At 36.0% G+C, this 23,544-nt stretch overlaps 1 protein-coding gene across 12 annotated transcripts in view; it reads left to right on the forward strand.

The window, feature by feature from the left end:
- The window catches only part of Balat (Beta-alanine transporter), a 299,782-nt gene that overhangs the window by 235,692 nt on the left and 40,546 nt on the right, over positions 1–23,544 (forward strand). For 7 of the 12 annotated variants that reach the window (XM_067094760.1, XM_067094822.1, XM_067094752.1 and 4 more), the window contains one exon: positions 17,358–17,585. In XM_067094760.1, the coding sequence (XP_066950861.1) occupies positions 17,380–17,585 (206 nt within the window). In that variant the 5' untranslated portion in view covers positions 17,358–17,379. The remainder of the gene's footprint in view (positions 1–17,357; positions 17,586–23,544) is intronic. The other 5 variants (XM_067094756.1, XM_067094766.1, XM_067094748.1 and 2 more) reach the window with 1 other exon arrangement.

A 23,544-nucleotide genomic window follows, 5' to 3' on the forward strand; every position in this document is an offset into this window, starting at 1 on the left:
GCCAAAGGATCGTTTCCGATTCAGGGAAGTCTCCCGGGAAGCGAAACTTCGGACAGACTGATTCAGCGCAGCGACGTTGCCTGGATGATACGTGAATTAATGAGCGCTTTGCTCGCTCCCCGACATCTGTAGTGGAATGCCTGTCAGGCTTTACAATGAGAGCAAGTTTCTTTTGTGCTTCCTTACTACTACTACTACTACTACTACTGTAGTTTATCTTAATTGTCTTATTGTTGTTACTGCTGTTGCTGTTATTTTGAGCTATTGCACCCATTTTTTAAAATTTAGATTAAAAAAGAACGCAGGAGAATAGTTTTGAAATATATTTCAGAATAACTAGTTTTTTTGTTTTTTTTTTTTTTTTGTTCAGCGGAAGTACTACGAACTATTCTTATTTTCAGTAATAATTTTTACGAACAAGCCACCAATCTCATTGACTGTTTTTGAAATAGTTTGCCCCTTTAAGAGACAAGATTTCGAAGCGCATAGAACCTTTTATTTGTCATTGGGAGCCATTTCTCACGATGATGAAATTCATCCTTTTGCGAAACCTCTTCATTGTCTAAATGTCGGATATCCACAGCACGTTTTGATTATGAAAATTGCTACGGAAGTGTATACAACCGGTTTCCGTAAGCGTTTATTGGATTGCGGTATCGCCACACACACACACAGGAGGCTTTCTGAAGTTGTGCCTTCCCTTTGGAAAAGAGCTGAATCGAGGGCTTCCTGCCTCATTATTAATGCTTAGGTCCACTTCCTTCGACGGGAGAATGGCTCCACTTTCTCCTGCGGCAAAAGGTCCGAAGCTTTCGGTTTTTCTCTCTTACTCTGCGATACCGAAATCTGTTCTCTAGTTATGTCTATCTAGCTGTCTGTGTATCTGTCGTCTGTCTGTCTGTCTGTTTGTCTATATGTTGGTTGTTGTTGCTGTTAGAATAAGTTGGCCTTGTGCGTGAATGTGTCCTTCCCCTTTGGAACCGTCCATTAGGGTGGTATTCGTTCACTTGGTCTGAGAAGTCAGCCTGTCATGACTCCACTTCATTTATTATTTATTGTTTTTCTGACTGTAGTCGTCGGGTTTTCCGCCTGAGCCTCCTCTGCGTAAAGAATCTATGGCACATTATTTTATCCTGAGTTTTCTTATTTGTAAACTTTGCTCTTATGAAGAAGTTTTGGGGAAATGTTGTCATTTTTGTATTCTTTTTATAAAAACATAACTTTTAGGCAACTTTTCTACATCATCTGTTGAAGAAAACAGAAGCATAATTGGGGTTGGTTTTGTCGAAGAGAATTTCATTTCTACGTCGAAAATCTCTATTTTTATTTTTTGGGAATTAGACTATACTGCCGTATAATAGATTCTTTTGGCCTTGAAACATTTAGCTTCGGTGTATAAAACCTCTTTCAAGTTAGCATTCTCACTGAAGGTTACGGTTGTGCTTTTCAACATCCTGCTAATAATTTTCGAAAGTTTTCATGCAATTTTCAGACTGCACTAGCATTTTTTACCTTAAAGTCAAATAGCAATATGTGTCATACGTCAAATTCCTCATTTACTCCGTATGATGAATCAGAATTTTGACCAAGAGCTACATGAATGCAGACTAGCGGGATGAAGTGCTTTTATTTTTATATATTTTTTTTTTTATTTAAGCGAACTTTACCGAGTGATGTGAGAGGTATGTGCTCAGAAAATGATTCTCAGACTATTTCGAACGCAGATTAGCTCATGAAGGATGCCATCGACAAGCATAAATGCACACCAGGTTAGCAACATGGTAGGCTCCGTCATCCTTCATGAGCTAACCTGCGTTCGAAACAGTCCGAGAATCGTTTCCTGAATACATATCTTTCACATCACTCGGAAAGGTTTGCTTAAATATAAAAAAATTACACACATCTCTCTCTCTCTCTCATTTATATCATATATATATATATATATATATATATATATATATATATATATATATATATATATATATATATATATATATATATATATATGTATGTATTACTACTGTATATAAAATAATGTGTGTGTAATGCATATATATACAGTATATATATATATATATATATATATATATATATATATATATATATATATATATATATATATATATATATTATACATATGTGTGTGTGTATACAGGAAGGTAAAATAATTTGAGTAGAAGAGGTAAATATACCGATATGCTTATAGGCTTTCAAGGTGGTCAGAGAAGAAAACTTGACGATAACAATGGCCGAAATAAGGAGTAGGGCAGGAACAGGGGCCGTATGAGGAGTAAAAGGGGATTACGGGAATGCGCCATCTAAGACCTAACAACAGAAAGATGAATAATAGATGAAGTATATGAGGAAACGCCACTTTAATGTAGTTGACAGGTCTTCAATGTATGTTAATTTGTTAATTTGCATTGTAATTAACGAGAAAACCCTTACGTATGCACATACAAGCAAATACAGACTGTAGGACTGCTCCATAGAATCAACTTCAGTAAATGAACGGCTGAATCGTTGTATACGCCTGTTGCAGAGATAAGGGCCACCACTAAGTAATCATCTCTCTCTCTCTCTCTCTCTCTCTCTCTCTCTCTCTCTCTCTCTCTCTCTCAGTGTGTGTGTGTGTTAGTAATAGCGTTTACATGTGCTTGCTTTTGTTTCCTTCGTAAATTTTTCGCATGAAATTCAGTTATGGTCATTATTCGTATAAGAGAATTCTCTCTCTCTTTGAACTAGCGTTTTCATCTTTGGTTTTCTTTATAAATTTTATTCATGAAACTCAGCTGTGATTGTGATTATTATTCTTATAAAAGTACTCTCTCTCTCTCTCTCTCTCTCTCTCTCTCTCTCTCTCTCACACACACACACACACACACACACACACACACACACACACACACACACACACACACACACACACACTTCCCTTCTTCTCTCTCTCTCTCCCTCTCTCTGGGTTTTCCATTCCCAGTTTCATGAAGCTCAGCTGTGCTTATTACTTTCATGAGGTCGTTTCTTAAACAAACAATCAAGTATGGAAATAATTCCGCCTATGAATATAACACCAAATATCGTGCTGATATTAGCATATAAATGCTTCAAGGAACGGCGGGTCGCGGCAGAGCCAGAATTCGGTGGTCATCTTTCACTTCTGTTATTCAGTATCGAGCAAACTCATGGATTTATCATACAATGTATGTTTCTTATTTCCATATTTCTGTATCACACTTTCATACGTGCGTGTATGTACATGCATTTCTGCGTCTATATAATCCCATTTATTAGCAATTGTTTTTTCAAAATTTCTTTTCTCCACAACGGAGCTGGTTTCAGTGTGATAAATGTAAATGACGAATAAGATATTGGTTGCTATTACTTAGTTCTCTTCTCAAATAATAGGGAAGGATACTTCACATGCAAATGATTTTAGTCTATGAAGATATTTGCTGACTTAGCTACGGCCCTTTTGTTAGGGTAATGACTGAATCGCCCATTTCTGATCAATAAACACTCTTCTCTCTCTCTCTCTCTCTCTCTCTCTCTCTCTCTCTCTCTCTCTCTCTCTCTCTCTCTTCGAGTTCTTGTGACTAGAGTTGTCAATAAAATTATCAGTTTATTTGCCTAATTTTTATATTTGAATTTCATGGTGACTCTTCCTTTTGGAAGGAAGTGGTAGACCCACTGGCGTCGCTAAATGTTTGATATTGGTCACAACAGAGGTCCTTTAAATATATTCTGAGTATATTTAAAGGACCTTGGTCACAACTGTAGCCCGAAATTTTGACGAGCACTCTTATCACTTGAGATTACTGGTGTCCGTTATTTTGCTAAACAAAGGGTAAGTTATTTTGGGCGACGTGCGTCCTGTACGTTACAACACGCAAGGTTGCTAGTCTTCAGAAAACTGTTTAGCTAGAATACTGTTTTCAGAAATATCAGTCAGTCTTCGTAATTTGCGAACTAAGAGTATGCCACTTCGGAGAATTCTGTTGCCTAACATTTCAAAGGACATTGAATTGCAGAGAATTTTTATTTTTATTTTTGTTGTGACGAATCTTTTCATTATTCATGAATGCGAAGTTGGGAATTATAGTGACAGATATTCTGTGGAATGATGGGATTAGGAAGGCTGATGTTGAAAAATAGCGGAATAAGTTCTTCTATACTTTTAAACTTCGTTTATTCAGAAGACTTCAGCATATTGACAACAATACGGTTGGCTATTTTTGGTTATGACTCTCTTTTAACTTTCGGAATGTTTCGCTTCAAAACTGTTTAGTATTTAGATAAATGAAATTCGGATAATTAATTTTCTAGTCTAACAAAGTTTATGCAAAGCAGTGATACTGTGAAAATGTTTTAATATAAAGGGCAAAACATTTCGAATCATTGAATTGAACACGGAGGGTAAGGGAATAAAAAATGAATAAAAAAAGAGGCTAGGAACTCTGAAATCCTTACTGCGAAAAGAGCTCCAGCTAAAAGCCCAGATATTTCATCTCTAAAGAGTCGAGAGTGGCCATAATCGTCTCGCGATGCCAGAGGCATAATAAAGACCATTTGTTGCGGAACTCACGTACAACAAGGAAGAAATGAGGTACAATACATCTCCATTCCAACCGTGTTCTCGCTTTTTTTAACGCATTATGCATAAGTGGGTGAACAGAATTGTTGGAATTATATGACCATTGTTGGTTCAAAACGGAAGCTGTTGTTCACAAAATTCTTACCTGATTTTAACAGCATTAGGAAAGAATAAGATTGTTCATACGAACTTCATTTTCCTCCATATATGCGAGTAAATATATTTATGATATCCACAATGACTTCTTAGTATCTCAGTTCATTCACACTTTTTGGATGAGGTTACCACTGCAAAGCTTTGAGCTCGAAACCCAGAACAAATGGAGAAACCCCAACTTTTAGTGCTGAGTTTCGTACTCATGCACGATGGGTTGGCATCAGGTTAAGCTAAATTGGAGTTTCTTCATTTTTTCTTGATTTCGGTTTTAAGGCTTTGTAGTGACAAGCCTACCCGAAATGTGTGGAAAAAATTGTCAAGTTAAGAGGTCATTATGATTATCACGAATGCATATATATATATATATATATATATATATATATATATATATATATATATATATATATATATATATATATATGTGTGTGTGTGTGTGTGTGTGTGTGTTTATATATATATAAATATATATATATATATATATATATATATATATATATATATATATATATATATATATATATATATAAATAATAAATGAATTTGGTAAAGGACTCTCTCTCTCAGAGAACTGGGAGATTACCATCCTGGCGCTGATTCCTTTTAAGGGGAGCGAGAGGGGAGAGGGTGTACGCTAATAGTATATATGTATATATATCGTATATATATATATATATATATATATATATGTGTGTGTGTGTGTGTGTGTGTGTGTACGTACATCAATATATGTGTATGTATGTATGTATATATACAGTATATATATTATATATATGTGTGTGTGTATGTATACCATAAGTGTAACAACTGCAGGAAAATAAAATGCCTATATAAGCGAAACAGGGAACTGATTTTTTCTGACAGAAAACATTTTCCCTCTTCTGACAGGCTGATAACAGAATTAAAACCCTTTACTTAACATGGACAGTAATATGAGCTTGAGTTAAATTAATGAACTTGGAAGTAAAAAGAAACATACTTCACATATGAAACACAGAGAACTGGCAGCACAAAATACTTCCTGTGCTTGAGATATCCTTGCAAATGACATCGCTAGCGTATGGGTAGCTTATCATTTCGGAAAATATTACGAGCGTGAGGTATTTTCAATAGCTTTAAACAATCATACTAAACACAAGTTTCCTCAGTTTTGAAACCATTAACTTACTTAGTCTGGCAGATTTTGCTAAACTTGTTGTGCTAAATTAGTTTGAACTTTTGATTTTCGAAAAAAAAAGAGAAGAAATCAGCATGCATAGCATGTCTACCCTTGAAAAGTTGTAACCGACTCTAGTTTACTGTATCAAGCTAGGGAAAAGTGAGTTATGTTTTCTTCGGGTAAGATTTGCGGATGCAGATTAGCAGAGGTTAATGAAATGAAACGCATTTCATGTAAGAAGTTCCCGATATAAGAACAGACTTGTCAGCCTATGAAAATGCTAGACGGTTATCCTAGGCTCGTAAGCTTAAAAAAATGTGATATATAGCCAGCATCAAAAATGTCAATACACCCTGACCCCGTGCTGACAGTTAGCCAGAAAAATAATATTTTATTTTTACACTTTAGTTTTGTAGTCTTGATAAAAAAAAATTGATAAAGGTAAGTTTGAAATAGATGAAAATGAATTAACTTATGTTTTATTATTTGAAAGCTTCACAGCTTGGTGCAGATTTATGAAAGCAAAATTAATTTTAGTAAATCTGCATCTTTTGTATATTTATACCCATTTTTGTTACCTATATTAATTGGTAGTATGCAGAGGGCATTTAAATTAAACTGAAAGACTTAATACGTGGAGTACATTGATAAAGTATGGGTCTCTAGTGCGGTGGATGCACGTACATTGTCATGATGAAGGCAAAAACCAAATTAAGAGATACTGACAAGGCGTGAAAAAGATCAAGGAAATTGAATTGATGGCCATTGCACTTCAAAGCAACCTGTTCTTCTTAAACAATAGGAAAACTTGAAGGAAGAGCGACAAGAAAAAATAATTGAAATTCGTTCTTCCAAAATCCCTTTTATTTCCTTCTCCTTTTTGAGATGTCATCCCATCCAGAGATATTCAGTTGAAGAGTTATTTTGATCTCTCTTTTTCCTTTACCTTCAATATATTTCATCTTTCTTCGAGTTTTTGCATTCTTCGAAAATGACTCGAAATTATAGTAGCTATGAAAACCTCTATATGACTTTAAGAGCTCTTCCCGATTTTTCTGAGTTCTTAGGTAGAGTAAAAATATAATAAGATCGAGTAAAAAAAAAAAAACTTTTAAAAGGTTACTCTCTTTCCTCCTAAGTATGGTCAATCCACTTCAGTATTTTTCTTAGAAAGGGAAAAATGAACAAGGGAATTGCTATTTTCCTCCCAAATGGGAAGGTTAATGGCAAGGAAAGAGAAGCAGTTTGAACAGTCAGGATTTCTTGAGATTTTTTTTTTATGGTGAGGCCGACGGGACGGCAACTTGATGACGTTATCCACTCCACGTAAGGAAAAAACGTGGAGTCGAACAATAGACAGGAAGATAAACCCCCCTTTTGGGATAACCAGATAGATAGAAGATTCTAAAGCTTGTGTTAAACATTAAATAGTTAGCGAAGCAGAACAAATGAATGACAAACAGATACTGAATGTGTCAGTTGACTTTTTCGAGGATGGCAAAACCCTGCCACATAATGAATTAATGAAGCAGAAAAGAAGATAGAGATATCCGTATTAAAGATAAACCACTTGTAAACTTCCTTGTTTAAATTTTATACATTCAAATAAAACTTACCTCATTCAGTTAATGTCGATTGCTTTCGAAAAGAGTACTTCTGTGAGAATCACTTAAATACAGACACGTTGATTCAAGAGGGTTGAGCGATACTTCTCTATAGCTCCAACAAATACAGTATAGTTAATTAGACAAATGCACTGTTAAAAACACATGCGAACACACGTAAGTTTTCATACATATAATACAAGTGTGTACATTGTATAATAAGTTTAAATAGGTACTCATTCACTTATGAATGGAAAGGTGTATAATCAGTTCAAATAGGTACTCATACACTTAAGAATGGAAAGGAAAACAAACAGAAAACTTCACAGCGATAGCAGGGTCGTATACTTAAACTGAAGGTTCATCAACAGGGCGTTAACCACCTTATCCATGTTGCAAGTTTCTTTTACGCCGCGTAGCTGTCACTTCAACGTCCCCATCTCTTCTTCCCCTTCCGAAGTGTTTCTGTCATACATCCTCTCCAGAAACCAATCATCCTCCATCCCCTGAAAGAGACTAAAGTTCTAAACCAACTCTAAACACTGGAGTGTCTTGTCACCTACATAATACTAAGCTTGTTGCCTCATCTTTGTCGCGGCTCTGATCTCTCACCCGTTCAACCGTTCCCGTTCGATGGATGATGAATGACATGAGTCACCCATTCGTCTGAACAACTTCAACCTTTTCATTCGTACCGAACATTTCTGGTGTAGTTCGTGCGGAAGAATTGACGCAGCAATCCTTCGCATATCACAAGTTGTGCTCAGAAGTCTTTAACAGAGCTCTTATTAATCTACTTTCATTTATATATATATATATATATATATATATATATATATATATATATATATATATATATATATATATATATATTTGACACACACATTTATGTATACGTTAGATATATGTATATACGTACATGCATACATACATACATACATATATATATATATATATATATATATATATATATATATATATATATATATATATTAGTAGCCTTATGTGTAAATGTATGGAGCTGCTAATGTTGAGGAAGTTTTATTGCATAGAGGGCTCCACACTGATTCAGCAGTTAAAGTATGAATCTGGAACTATTTCATGTTAGGAGAAATGGCTCAAGGCCTTAAAAGTATATACAGTACATACATGTGTTTTGTTTGTATGTGGTAAATGATAACCCGGAAAACTGGGCGAATGTTTGTGTGAATGGTGAAAAAATACAATCGAGTGATTTGTTTAAGTATCCAGAAGTAAATGTCATGGATTGGTGTACACACTCTCTCTCTCTCTCTCTCTCTCTCTCTCTCTCTCTCTCTCTCTCTCTCTCTCTCTCTCTCACACACACACACATATAACACAAAACACATGCGTACACAAAAACGTATATATATATATATATATATATATATATATATATATATATATATATATATATATATATATATATATATATATATATATATAAATATATATATATATATATATATATATATATGTATATATATATATATACTGTATATACACACAGTATATGTGTGCACATACATACATACGTACTTAGTACATATATGTTTATATATATATATATATATATATATATATATATATATATATATACAGTATATGTGTGTACATACATACATACGTACTTAGTACATATATGTTTATATATGTACATATATAAACATATTATATGTATTTACTTATTTATATATACACGCACACACATCCGCACATCCAGAAGAGCTAAAGAATCAATATCAACCGTGAAAGCAAACGGGGCCAGAGCCCTTACAAATTGCAATAAGATGAAGAAATAGCTCCCTTTCAGTGACTTGGATCGCGTATCAATGAAAAGGGGCGAATGCGAACTACAGGTAAGGGCGAGGGCGAGGAAGAGGGTAGACGAAGTGGATGCTGATTGCAGGTGCAGCATAAGACGAGAGAGAGAGAGAGAGAATTCATTTGAAGCTAAAAGAGAAAATCTTTATTTTAAACGTTATTTTACCTACTGTAATGGTATACAGTGCAGTCATTTGAACCATAAAGTCCTCAGTGGATAATGTAAAAAGGAAGAAACAAAATCGAATAAGTCCCTGGAAAAGAAATACGAAAGCAGTGAAAACGAAAATATTGGAACACTTTAAAATGGAAATTAGATCAGCTTAAAATGGTAAATTTGAGTAGTTTTCAACAAAGCAAGTAGGCTTGGAATAAAAGATGATTTAGAACTGGAACAGAAAACAGAATTAATTTTGAAGAAAAAACCTGGGTAAGCTTAAAAGAACATAATTATGGGGAATCTTGAATGAAAAACGGTTAAACTTCAACTTAAATTTTGGCGCCATTGGAAAAAAGATAAAATTAGAATGAAGTTATTTAAGCTTCATCGAAAAATGAGCACGTCCAGAATAAGCGACTCGCTTTACGGAAAACCTTTGAATGAATTTGAACAAGCTTCAGCTAAGAAAAAATGCAGACTTTGAATTCAAAAAGGTATCTTAAATAAAGATTTGGGTAAACGTAGAAAAGTAAATATTTGGCGTTGTAATCAGCTGTAAATATCACCACCATAATAACAAACCGAGTGCGGACATTGAACGATAGGATTAATGACCTCCTTGATAAGCCACTCCCTCACTCTTGCGCTGAAGATTATTAGCATTCTTCAATTGTCAAGTTTTTTCATTCCCTATTATTATTATTATTATTATTATTATTATTATTATTATTATTATTATTATTATTATTATTATTATTCATAATGAACAAATCATTACATGGAACAAGCTTAAAGGGTCATTGGATTGTGAAGCATTCTCCCGGGGTATAGATTGCACATAATAAGAGAGAGCAGATAAAAAACAATCAATAATTTGAGGAAAAACAAATAAATAAACAAATAATTAACATACACAAGCAACACTGCAAGTCAGTATAATCCACCTTTCAAGAGGAAGGTCATCGACTTCTTTCAGTGTGTGTGTGTGTGTGTGTGTGTGTGTTTTAATATCGCTCTCCGATTTTCATATGGTCTGGACCAAGCCAGACACTGGGTTGCCTTTAACAAGTTAGCTACGAGGAATGTAATTACTATATTGAAAAACTTAATTGTTATTACTGTTAATTACACAAGAGTCGGGGACTATAGCACTGTTTAAAATTGAAGCCTAATGCGTGGGATAGCGTTTTGATTTTTCATGAGAGGAAAAATTTTAGTCGAAATGAAATAAAAGTGTCTGACAGGAAGTGTAAGCCTTAAGTTTGTAAGTAGATGGAACACATGCAAGCAATTAAATAAGCAAATAGGTAAATGAAAACAGACTCAAACATAGGAAAGCACAAGTAAACACAAATAAAAACTAAACGAATTAACTGAATAACTGAGGTTTCATAAATTCTTTTTCTGCTCACCTTCGATTGTAAAACGATACCGGTCGAGGATGAACATCTAAGACACATGAGAGAGAGAGAGAGAGAGAGAGAGAGAGAGAGAGAGAGAGAGAGAGAGAGAGAGAGAGAAATGACAAGGAATAATAGAACCAAGGGAAAAATATAGATGAACGTAACAGGTAGAGGAGGATGGCACAGATACGGATGAAGGCGGATGAGTCTCAGTTACAAAGGCAATATTACTTTCATTTGGAATGGAATTGAGGGCCGAAGGGGATTTACCCTTTTTTTATAGGAATCGGCTTGCCATGGTTAGGAATATAATCACACATTCCAGTATTCCAGGTGGATTCCGTACGGATTGGTAATTTATCTAATATCTTTGTTCTACTGAAGCAGGTTTGGGAATTTCCGTGAGAGACTCGAATTCCTTCGTTTAATTGGAGAAATGGAACTGGCTGTTGGTTTTGTGCTCCTTTGATGGTGCGTCTTTATTTGGATAAGAAATTGTATCCCGTAATACTAGACTTATTGGTTACGTACGCTTGTTAAAATTGGGGTTTGGATTCCGGAAGGCAGAATTGTGATGCTGGCGTACCTGACCCTTAAGAATATTATCTCTCTCTCTCTCTCTCTCTCTCTCTCTCTCTCTCTCTCTCTCTCTCTCTCTGGGTTTGTATGTGTGTGTGAGAGAGAGAGTGAAGATGAGATAATTCCCACTAATGACAAATTGAAGCCTTCAGTTCACGACAACTGTCTGGAACCTTTGTTGAATGTTGCAGTTTAGGCCGAAACCAGATTGCGCGTCTGACGAGAAAAGCTGCCATTCACGCAGCGTTCTTTAACAGAATTTTTTCGTCAGGTATGAATGGAAAGTGGGTCGGAAAAGTCGTTTCGGGCATAAGACCTTTTCCAAGGGCTCAAGCGGACGGAATGCAAGCTACTCCAGTGCTTGATTCGATAAAGGTATTGATTTCGGGGAGGAAGAGGGACATGGAAGGGAAGGTATGTTAGGATGGAAAGATTTGAAGAGTTAAAAATGAAAATGGAATGAAGAGAGAGAGAGAGAGAGAAAGAGAAAAGCAAGGGCGCCATATGCAGCGAAAATAGAAACTAATTCATTTTCGCTCTCCGGAAATCATTATTTGGTTCTGAGAGATATTTAGGTCTTTCAGTATTTTCTAAAAAAATGCGAAATGAACTAAAATAGAAAAAATTACAAATGTACGAAAATGAAAATATAGAAAGAATAGTTTTGTGTTAAAATTCAAGCATTTTCAAAAAAAAAAAATCTGAATTGAGACAGATCTCGGACACGATTATGGAACAGTGTTCAAGTTGCCATCAACAGACAACGCAGAATGGTGCCCCAGTTATTATTATTATTGTTATTCGACATGAGCGCGCATTCACATAATGAAGTTAGCGAAAGATATCATCTGGAATGACTTCCAAATTTACATTCAGCTTGTGTTTCTGTGATTTTCATTTTCGATATTTTATTTTCCAATTCCTCTAAAATAGATTTAAAATTTGTTCAGTCAAGCGCAGAAATTTAAAGCAATACTATGTAAGGCTCTATTCCTAAAGATTAATTGCCAAAAATCTCTTTGACATTGGCCCGTTGACCCCGAAAGTCCCGGAAACTTTCTTTCATTCGCAGTACAGAGAGGAGAAGGAAAGACTAAAGCTAAGAGGAGACACACTACTGTTGCTAACCGGAAGAAGTAAGTTAGCAACAATCAAGAATATTTTCTAGATGCCTCAAGTGGCAGCTCTGTTGCTGAGCTTTCACTGAATAACTTTATACTTGATTTTTAATTTTCACGTGAATCTATACTAGTTGAACTAAACAAAAGAAAGCTTCAATAAATCGAATACCCACGTCCACCTCATTTGCAGCTAAACAACAAACGGATTTAGACTCGGCCTTGGTCCAACCCTGTTGGCAGAGGCAATACGATTTTCACTGTTATAGATAACTTTCTGTTTAGTGCTACGAAAATATGTCATCGATCACATTCCTTTATAATTATTACTAGTTGAAATAGCTAATAAAGGTGAGTGTATCTAATAACCATTCCACAGCCACGTCTAGAATCATTTCAGTGCCACGCCCTCAGCATGTCAAGTTCACCAAAGAACGAAGACGCAAGATTAAAGTTGCATCATTCAACATAAAAAGCTCTTTCTCCCTCTCAGTACCACTTTGTTCACGTTCATTATGACCCTGTAGCCTGGGAATGAATTTTAAAAATTACCTTCGTCAGTTTATCTCACTCTGTTATTTCACTGATTTTTCGTTTTAGTTTCCGATGCACTAGATGACCGAATAACTTTCATACATAATGATAAAATATACAACTGTGTTTTTATGTAGTCATGATAGATACATATACTCGTCACCTCTGCTTAATCTTACAGTTCCCCTCCATAAAAGTCATTTAAATTATTGTTCTGAAACAGCTAATCAGAACTAGCGGCTCATTATGCAGCTCTTCCCCTGTTCTCTGTCACTGTATCGATCCTGGAACCAAAATAATCCGTCATTTCCGTCGGCCACAAAGCCGGAATCCAAGCAAAGTCTTTTCAAGCTTCGTTCTTCCATGGCCCGGGACAAAGACGCGGAAATTAATTAATTCAATAGAGTGGTTGTTATTGACGTTCATAAACCAGTCGTTGCCTGGAAAGAGTAATCGAGGGCGAGGAGATTATTTACAGTGCACAAATTGATGAGGAATTAATTACTTCTCTTCCTTTAGGCGATGGAGTCGGAAGATTACAATCGCGTCGTTGTTCTCGAGTTTTGCAGCCTCCTCTTTGGCCCCTCTGTACTGGAGCCAGTATTCATTTCCTGCACCATTCTACCTAACGTTTTTTTAAAGGTATTGATCAAGTTTTAATTTGGAAAATATGATTGTCTCCGTCTCTTTACCTAAAAAAAGAAAATAAATAAATAAAACAGAATATCACCATATCATAGCAGTCCCTTTCTCCAGTTCCATTTGAAAAGTTTCGGTTAGCAGTCGCAGTGAAGGCTTAGGTTTCCGAATGTCTGTGAAAAGAACACCGACACTTTTGCTAATATTTTCTCCTTATCCGCTCATTTCCTTTTCTCCAGAATTATGTTTATTAAAATTAAGAATATATGAGACTATTTTAAGTGACAGATTTCTGATAAATAGTTGGGGGAAAGTATAATAAACGAAAGAAAAAAATAAGACGGAGACTGACGGAAGGAAATAAAAATGAAAGCGGAGGCTGGCAGACAAAAGCTTTCATCTCCATTGCAAAGGCCCAAAGAGGAAGGTATGCATCTTGTTAATCAACATGCAACAAATCCAGAACAGAGGATCAAACCAGTACCGAAGGTGAGGAGTATTGAAGCAGAGATGAAGGAGAGATTTTTTGCTCTCGTCATAACTGCGTCGGTGACACTTGTTGTTGTCACACACTGCATATTTATAATTGGTGTATTTTTGTAGTGGAAAATGAACTGTTGGCACACTTTATTCTGAATTATAATGAACGACAGAGTATGATAACCAGAAGTTTTCCATAATACGGAGCTAAGAAATCAACATCATCTAAGTCCTTATTACATACTGATGAAAGAACAGTAAGAAGCTTATTATTGCAACAAAAATGGGTAAATGACAAGAAAGTAAAAGTACAAAATAGCAAATCCTTTTTCCTGCTGTGTGTGCAAAAACTCCAAGCTTCCCCCTCTCTCTCTCTCTCTCTCTCTCTCTCTCTCTCTCTCTCTCTCTCTCTCTCTCTCTCTCTCTCTCTCTCTCTCTCTCTCTCTCACACACACAAACAGTAGACTTGTAGAGGCTTTGAGTTCAATAGGTGATTCAAGGTCCTTAGGGAGAAGACCAGAAGATCAAATGTCGCGACATAAGAAGTTTTCCATTCCTAGAATTGTAACAGATCTTCATTAATTTCTTCTTCGAAAGATGGTTGTTATGGTAATCAGATCTGAATTGAAGTATAGAACAGACATGGAACATTTTCCACACAAGGGGAAGCTGTTTCCTATTCTTTGATAAACTGTTTGTAAATAAGGCCATAATACTTGAAGCCGGGGATAAAATATTTGCTCTGCAAGTATATGCCGGTCATGAGTAGTAGCTGTTTGACGCACAGTTTTTAAATGTTTGTTATCCAGAATAGAATATTTAGCATCAGCTGAAAACAAATTTCCCTTTACAGTATTTCTTATTGCCTGAAGGTCAAGAGTTAAGTTCTTAAGTGTGTCAATCCAATATTTCTTAACGTCCCGATTCTCTTTCATATTATCTATAGATCAAGGCTTGAGTAGTTGCAGTACAGCAAATAGAATCATTCTCACTCTTACAGTTCACGTTTAAGAACATTTTCCTGAGGCGGGATACTCACCTGGAAACAACATACTTCGAGTTTAAGGGTGAGCGTTTTCATTCCGTGTCAAAATAGGCGTTTCGCACTAATCAGATGTCATTCTGGAATGTGATGCTTTATGTTCATTATTCGGGGTGCTTCCTTTAGGACGAAAAATATTTGATATTCAGAAATGGATTTTTCCTGGTTAAGAATAAAATGTTTACTGCATAAGGACAAGGTATTTCTGGTTTGCAAATATCCTGTGCCAACAGAGATGAAATCCTTGTTGGCACAGGATATTTGCCGGTCAAAGTAGGAGCAAGCAGACTCTTGCATGATAAAGATCATCGATTTTTCGCTCAAAAGCTGTATGGAGTGTTTGCTGGAAGATGCTGAAACGTTTGTCGGAATAGTGGAGTTAATCAGTATTTCTTAAGTCTTACTCTGTCAGTGATTAAACATTATATTTCATTGATGGTTATTTCCTTGTCAGTGGTTCTATTTTTCATGAATTTTTTTTTTTAGGTTTGGTTTTCTGTGGGTGCTCAAAAGTGTTAAATAAGTCAGTATGTGGTGTAAGGTATAATGTTCCATATCACAGTGGATTTATTGAACAGTATGAGGTATTTATGAGGTCTGTGACTGAAATCATCGCTTATTAAATGAAAAAGTGTGATAGGGAGTTTGGCCACTAGATTTCGCAAACAACTTCCATACTCAAACCAGCGGAGGATCCGATTGAGGTCCTATCAAGGATTTGGTAAAAGGAGAAAAAGTCTTGGCGTTAGAATCCTTTAAGATGGTAGAAAAATTAACTGTTCATTACCATTTCATCGGAAATATGTTGATAGACTACTAAATACTGCCTTTAAAGTATATTTTTGCTTTGCTAAAACAACCGCATCGTAGTTTTTCAAATATATTATTTCTATTTTAAAAAGTATCGTATTCAGTCCCAATAAATATACAAAAGCGAAGCAATCGGCCATGATTGATGGCCGTGTTAATGGCCATTGTCATTAAAAGTAAACATTGCAATGAATGCAATCCATTTTATCCTATAATTCATTTCCAAACTAAGCACGAGCGATCACAAAAGTATTTGACGAGCTCACGTTTTGTTTAAAAACGTGTCATGAAATAGATTTTACCCAGCAGCTGTGTGGACTGCAATGTTGGGCAAATACGCTGTAAACGTGTGAGACAGTTTTAAGGCAAAATATGTGAGGTAACCATATGAATTTCATAGGGTGGGCAGTTGTTTATGAAGCCAATAAGAGTGTTTTTCACGACATTAGGTATTGAGATGTAATATAAGGTTTTATGAAAGAATTCTTCCTTGTGTGTTAAAATATATTTTTATCATTTGTTTCCTTTCTCTCAGCATCTTTTTGGAATCCTTACATATCGCAGCAATGTGTCTCTTTTGTATTGCACGCCCGATTCACAGTAAGAACAGCGAAATAATCGTATGGTGTAAAATAATGTTTTCGACATTGATAGCTAACTGGCAGATCAGTATTATGTCAGAAGCAACATTATGTTCTTATTTTCCTAAATTTACATAAAACTACCCTTTTTCACATGAGATAAATTCGAAAATATTACTATTGAAAATTAAACTATTTTCCGTAACCGATCTTTCATGCTACTCTCGTTCATACCACCCTCCTCTTGTAGTTCTCTCTCTCTCTCTCTCTCTCTCTCTCTCTCTCTCTCTCTCTCTCTCTCTCTCTCTCTCTCTCTGTTTAGGAGTGGGTCATGTTTAAGAATTCTCGCACCCTCGCACGGTTGTGAAACCTTCCTTCCAGTATTTCTCTCTCTCTCTCTCTCTCTCTCTCTCTCTCTCTCTCTGTTTAGGAGTGGGTCATGGTTAGGAATTCTCGCACCCTCGCACGGTTGTGAGATCTTCCTTCCAGAATTTCTCTCTCTCTCTCTCTCTCTCTCTCTCTCTCTCTCTCTCTCTCTCTCTCTCTCTCTCTCTCTCAAATTACACACACACACACACACACACACCTATGGTTACTGCAACCTGCCACCTCCTCGTCGCTCCATTTCCAATGACCTGAAGGCTGTTTCCCTCCAGCAGCACCTGTGTCCCAACCCTCATGGACTTCGACGAGATCCTGCCAGACCTGGGCGAATATGGCACCTACCAGAAGCTGGTCCTTTGGTTCCTTCTCCTGCCGGGGACGATGCCCTGCGGTTTCCACGCCTACAATCAGCTTTTTATGGCCTTCACGCCGGAACACTGGTGCAGGGTGCCGGAGCTCGATGATAAAGAACTCTCTTCAGAGGTCATAAAAAATCTAAGGTGAGGATAACTGCCTTAAAGTTTCTTCCATCCCGCTGTTGTGGTGTGGTGTAGCTTTGCGTCAGTAGTGATGTAGGTTTTATCTTGTACAGTACGTTGTACAGTAATTACGTTAAAAATTGTGATATATGTATATCTATATTATATATTTATGTATTATATATACATAAATATATAGATTATATATATATATATATATATATATATATATATATATATATATATATATATATATATATATATATAATATAATTATATATATATGTATATATATACTGTATGTATATACACATAAATATTTAATATATATACATATATCCCAGTTCATAAAATAATTACATTTGCAAGCGAATAAAAACGTACTATTCAAGATTAAACTTGCATCACTATATATATATATATATATATATATATATATATATATATATATATATATATATATATATATATATATGTATGTATTTATTTATTTATTTATTTATTTATATAGCTTAGATGAAACTGAAACAACGGGGTGCAAGATCTTTTGAATTTACTGTAAAGCATGGTCAACAAACTTGAAAAAGCCTGATAGTAAAAAAAAAATGTTGCACTCCATTGTTTCAATTTTTTCATAGGTATATATATATATCATTACTTGGTTAAACAAAAATTGAGATAGATGTTAGTTGGAAAGGAACAGTAAAAAATTAAGTGTAAATGTAATTGTGTTAGTTAAGAAAGGAGTAGAATTAGGGTACGAGGCGAAATGCGCAAACTGTGGGCTAAGGTTGAAGACATGGAGATTAAAGAGCAGGTGATAAGTATTTAAAGTAGTAAACTATTGGAATGCAGTCATAGGGAATGCTTGAATTCTGAAATTATAGAAAATTAGGTCTGCGTGTGTACGTGACTGTTTGTACTTTTTTGTATAAATATCTTTTTTTAACAAAGAGCTGAATTTCATACAAAGGGCTGTTTTCAGAGAATGCCAATGTGCTGGTCAATGCCAAAACAATTTTTTGAACGGTGGGTTAAAAATGAAAATGGTTCATTAAGACTAAAGCATCCTAGTCATGAACGCACGTACTCTACACTCGTAGTGCATGCAGCTGGAAGCTTTTCTTCTTCAGTGAGCGTTTATTTAGCCTCGACCTTTACATGTCCCTTATCTAATATTCTCTACCTTCCCAGTCTACTCTGGCATCTTCGCCACAGTTTTCCATATTCCCTTGCCTTCTTGATACAGCTTTTGATAACTGCGTATGCTTGATTTTTCCATTCCTTCCCATTCCTTTGGTGTAGCACAGAGAGCCTCTACTCTTTTGTTCGTATGTAATGAGTACAAGACTTTATTTTTGTGAAGTAGGCGTCTCATCATTTATCTCATACATTCCAGTCCTCTCCGTAATGAAAGCTTTCCACCAAGGACTTATGTGTCTTCCTTATATTTGCTTTCGGTGGAAAATTTTCCTTTCTTCTTGCATTATCATTTATTGTATTTATTATCAATAAGCCTTTTCTATCGTTTCTTTACAAAGTATTTCTCAGACACGTATAAACTTTCTTTAGCTTCAAGTGATGTACAGAACATCAAACCAAGAACCCTGCTATTCGTTGAAAGTGCTTCTTATGACATTTTGTCACTAAAAGAATTTTACCCATCAAGCCCTATTTAGCTCTTGATTTACCTTACAAGTAAATGAACCGAGCTATTTTTATGAAGCTTGGTTTGTTAAAACTCTCCCGCCCTAAGGAATTTTAACCATGATATTGTTTGTAAATACTTCCATGTATCTATGATGCATCACTATATTGTGAACAGAGTAAAAGGTAAAAATCCACAGTCATGTATATGAGCTACTATGGGATTCAGAGCCGATGAAACACGATTTTTCGGCAACACCTTTGTAACAAAGCATCGGATAAAGGTGAAAGTTGGCAAGTGTATATTTTATAACCCTTCATAATTTTTGGAAGTATCATTTAGCACCTAAGTGCAATAGTTCTGGTACTTATCAGAGTAAAAGTTTGTTTCCTGTGCCAAAGCTATCAATAGTGACATTTACCTATGACGTCATGAGACTTCTCCTACAGTAAAGAGGAGTTTACATATGGGGAAAACGTCTCTTCACTGTGGCTCTGCCCACTGGCCGGTGACATATTTTTTTATAGCAAGGCCAAGAGGGACAAGGTCTACCCAGTTAGGTAGAGTCGCCTCCCACCTGGGGCTAACTGCGTAGGTGATGACGTGTCTTAGAGGTACCTGCTCATTACAGCACTTCACCTGCTGACGCAATAAGGAGGTAGGTAAAGTTCCGCCTACATGGGGGATTTGGAGGGAAGTGAGCAGACCTCTTTCTCTTGGCCTTGGATATTAGTACCCATCTTAGGCTTCAACGATATCAATGATGGCAAGCAGGGTTTGTCATCGTTCCCTTGATTGTATCATCATTCTCAATCATTTTTATTATTATTATTACTATTTTTATTAAATTACTATTTTGTGTAGGTTTCATCGCAACTCCGACACCAGTTGTTGAGACTAAGTCGTTAGCTTGGAATTCTTCCATTTTCTTGATATTCGTATTGTTTCTACTTTATAAATAATTCAGTTATGTAATTCATCCACATAATGAACCAGTCTATAGCTCATTTGTTAGATCTACGCCTATTCATGGCGGGAATACAAAAAGACAATCTGTTTTGCTTTACCTCAGGTTTTGACACTATAGCCTTCTATTTGCAGCAAGTCAGGAGCGGTCACTAGAAGTAGAATTCAAATGAAAAGCAATGGTGCCTCATTTCCTTCAAGTGTTAGAGGTGTCAGGGTCAACGCCTTTGATTTATTTCAGTTATTGTAACCCATTGCTATTTTTCTTTGTTTTTTATTTATATCCTACAGCACCCTAAACAGCGCTCGCATACTCGCTGCAAATAAAAGGTAATGGTAGGAGTCAAGATTTTGAGGGCAAACTATTATTTACCTACTTAATATCAATCAAATGTAACACGGTTTATATTGATATGCATGGAAAGGAAAATATATTGAAATAATTTTGAATGAGGAACATATTGTTATAATCATTGTGTTTCAATAAATGTGTTTTAGATGTACAAATGAAACGTCTATCACCATACATAATTTATTTACAAAATGTCTTCATCGTCACTCGTCGCTAGCGATGTCAGTGATGACTGGTTCCACGCTCTCATGGATATTGTCTGACTTCCTGTAATCCTCCTCAAAATGAAGGGATTGTTTAACAGCTTCTGCCCAAACTTCTGGGGTGGCCAAGTAACTATGACCCACTATAGAAATAATTACCTATTCACTCTGTAGTAAATCTTGCCGCGGGACTTCACGCTTGTATACAAAGTGGAAATCCGTAGCACAAATGCAGTCTTGCAACCACGGGGACAATTCCATATCCTGATGGCCATTATCGAATTTGTTGAAGCCTAGACTGTGTAAGCATATTCATTCACCGCCTACCTGGTGGGTGGGCGGAGCCTCATGACGTCATATTATGGTAACGTCACGAATGGTTTTAGGATCCTTTTCTGTTATTTTCTCGGTTCCGGCATCGGCGACTTCATTTTACTCTATAAATATCAAAACTATCGAACTTAGGTACTAAATAATACTTGCGAAAGTTAGGCAGGGTTATAAAATATATACTTGCCAACTTTCACCTTTATCCGATGCTTTAATAAAAAGATGTTACCGAAAAACCGTGTTTCATCGGCTCTGAATCCCTTAGTAGGTTGTATCAGTTAAAATACAAAAATTTTTAAAAACGGGAGCTTTCAACAGTTTGCACGACGGTCCTCTCAGAGTTAGCTGAAGAGGACCGTCGTGAAAATGGTCGAAAGCTCCCTTTTTGAATCATTTTTGTATTAATAAAAACAACCTTGCTCAAATACCGTACATAACTGTGGATTTTTACCTATTAATACCACGTACGGTTGGACTTTCCACAGTGGCCCATTATTAAACAAAATAAAGGATCCTACAGTTTTATCCAAATCTTACACTCTGTACTCATTCAAGAGGCGTTCCTATGATTTCCCCCAGTTACACCTCAAAAACTGCATGAAAATAGCAGCCTTTGGACTGTCTTCATACTCTGTTTAATGGGTCAATTTTCTATGGGAAGATAACTAAAAGTCTTGACGTAAAAGACAGTTTATTTGGGTTATTTATTGATCTATGAAAACTGTCGTCACAACAACTGCGGTCATCAGCTTGGGATGCAAAGTGAATCCAATCTTAAAAACAATTTAATTCAGCCAGAGTTAACATTACATATTCAAACCAAAGATACGAGAGCGGTTTGGGCGCGAGAGTTGTCTTTTACGGGCCTGTACGTTTACAGTAGCATACACAACATTATACACCCTGTATGAAGGTCCCATTCCTTTGAATATTTAGCTAATAACCCTTAATAGCAGTCAGTCCATCTCCTCATTATTCTCAATCCTTAGTCATTCCGGGGGATGAGGTCGTTGTTACGATAACATATGACTTAGGGACTTAGATAAACAGATAATGAGTCGTTTGAATAAAAAATACGTAGTTGACTTGCATAATGAGCATGTAAAGAGCGTAGATGAGCATTCTTGGGGTGGAATATCAAAGGGATCAGCAAGCTGGGAGGGGTATGAAATATTCATTCGCGACATTCTACATTTCACAGTGATGCTACTTAACGTTCGGACTCGGAAGCCGATTTCAACTTAGGGAAAGCTGCCACACACACACACTCTCTCTCTCTCTCTCTCTCTCTCTCTCTCTCTCTCTCTCTCTCTCTCTCTCTCTCTCCCCACAGGTATATATATATGTATATATATATATATATATATATATATATATATATATATATATATATATATATGTGTGTGTGTGTGTGTGTGTATATATATACACACACATACACGTACGCGGTATATATAATGTTTGTATGTATGTGTGTATGTATGTATGTATGTAGAAAGAAGGGAGTGTGTGTTGTTTGTGTGGGTGACCGCGCAGGTACTTATTATTATTAAAACTATTACAGATTGATTTTTTTTACTAAATCCAAGTAACAACATTTTCTCTTTAACAGCGATAGATAAGTAAATAAGGACTCCTAAAGACACGCAGATATGTCATTGAATAACAGATCCTCCAAGAGAGAGAGAGAGAGAAAGGAGATGCAGGTTACTAATAAGATGGATGAACCTATGTGATTGGTCTTCATAATTATTCGGGTGTTTTCAAATTGTAGTTTTGACTACCCAGCTGGCTGGTATTATGTTTGTATTCTAAACTCGTGCAGTATCTGGCATTGTTAAAGCCATATATATATAGCATATCATTCAAATAAGAAGTCTTGTGTCATATATTCAGATTGTAAAAGTGCTCTGGAAAGCCTGAGCAATTATAATTCATCCCATCCTTTAGTATAGAAGGCTCAGGAGTGGCTGTTTTGCATTTCGTGTAGGCTTCAAACTGTTTGTTTTTGTTGGATTCCTGGTCATGTTGGGGTCTCATTATGTTTTTGTTGGATTCCTGGTCATGTTGGGGTCCCAGGGAATGAAGAAGCAGACAGAGAAGCAAAGAGCGCCTGTGCCCAAGGAGAAATTGATATAAACAGAGTGCCCCACTTAGATATGAAAATCTCTATTCGCAGTTATGTACTAAGTAAATGGCAGGAGCGATGGTCATCATCCCTTCTTGCTAATAATAAGTTCAGAACCATCAGACCTTAAATATGATTTTGGCAATCATCCTATCAAAGCGACAGGAGGACTGAAGTTATTCTAACAAGGCTGAGGATTGGTCACTGCCGACTGACGCACAGTTTTTTCCTTAACGGTAGTAGTGCTCCAGTGTATGTTCACTGTGATAGCCCTTTGACATTGAGCATATTCTGGCTAAACTTAGGTATATAGAGCGTAGACATGATGTTGTAGTGGACGCCCTTAGTAGAAG

Source organism: Macrobrachium rosenbergii, chromosome 4 (genome assembly GCF_040412425.1).
Source record: "Macrobrachium rosenbergii isolate ZJJX-2024 chromosome 4, ASM4041242v1, whole genome shotgun sequence".
In the NCBI taxonomy this organism is placed as follows: domain Eukaryota; kingdom Metazoa; phylum Arthropoda; class Malacostraca; order Decapoda; family Palaemonidae; genus Macrobrachium; species Macrobrachium rosenbergii.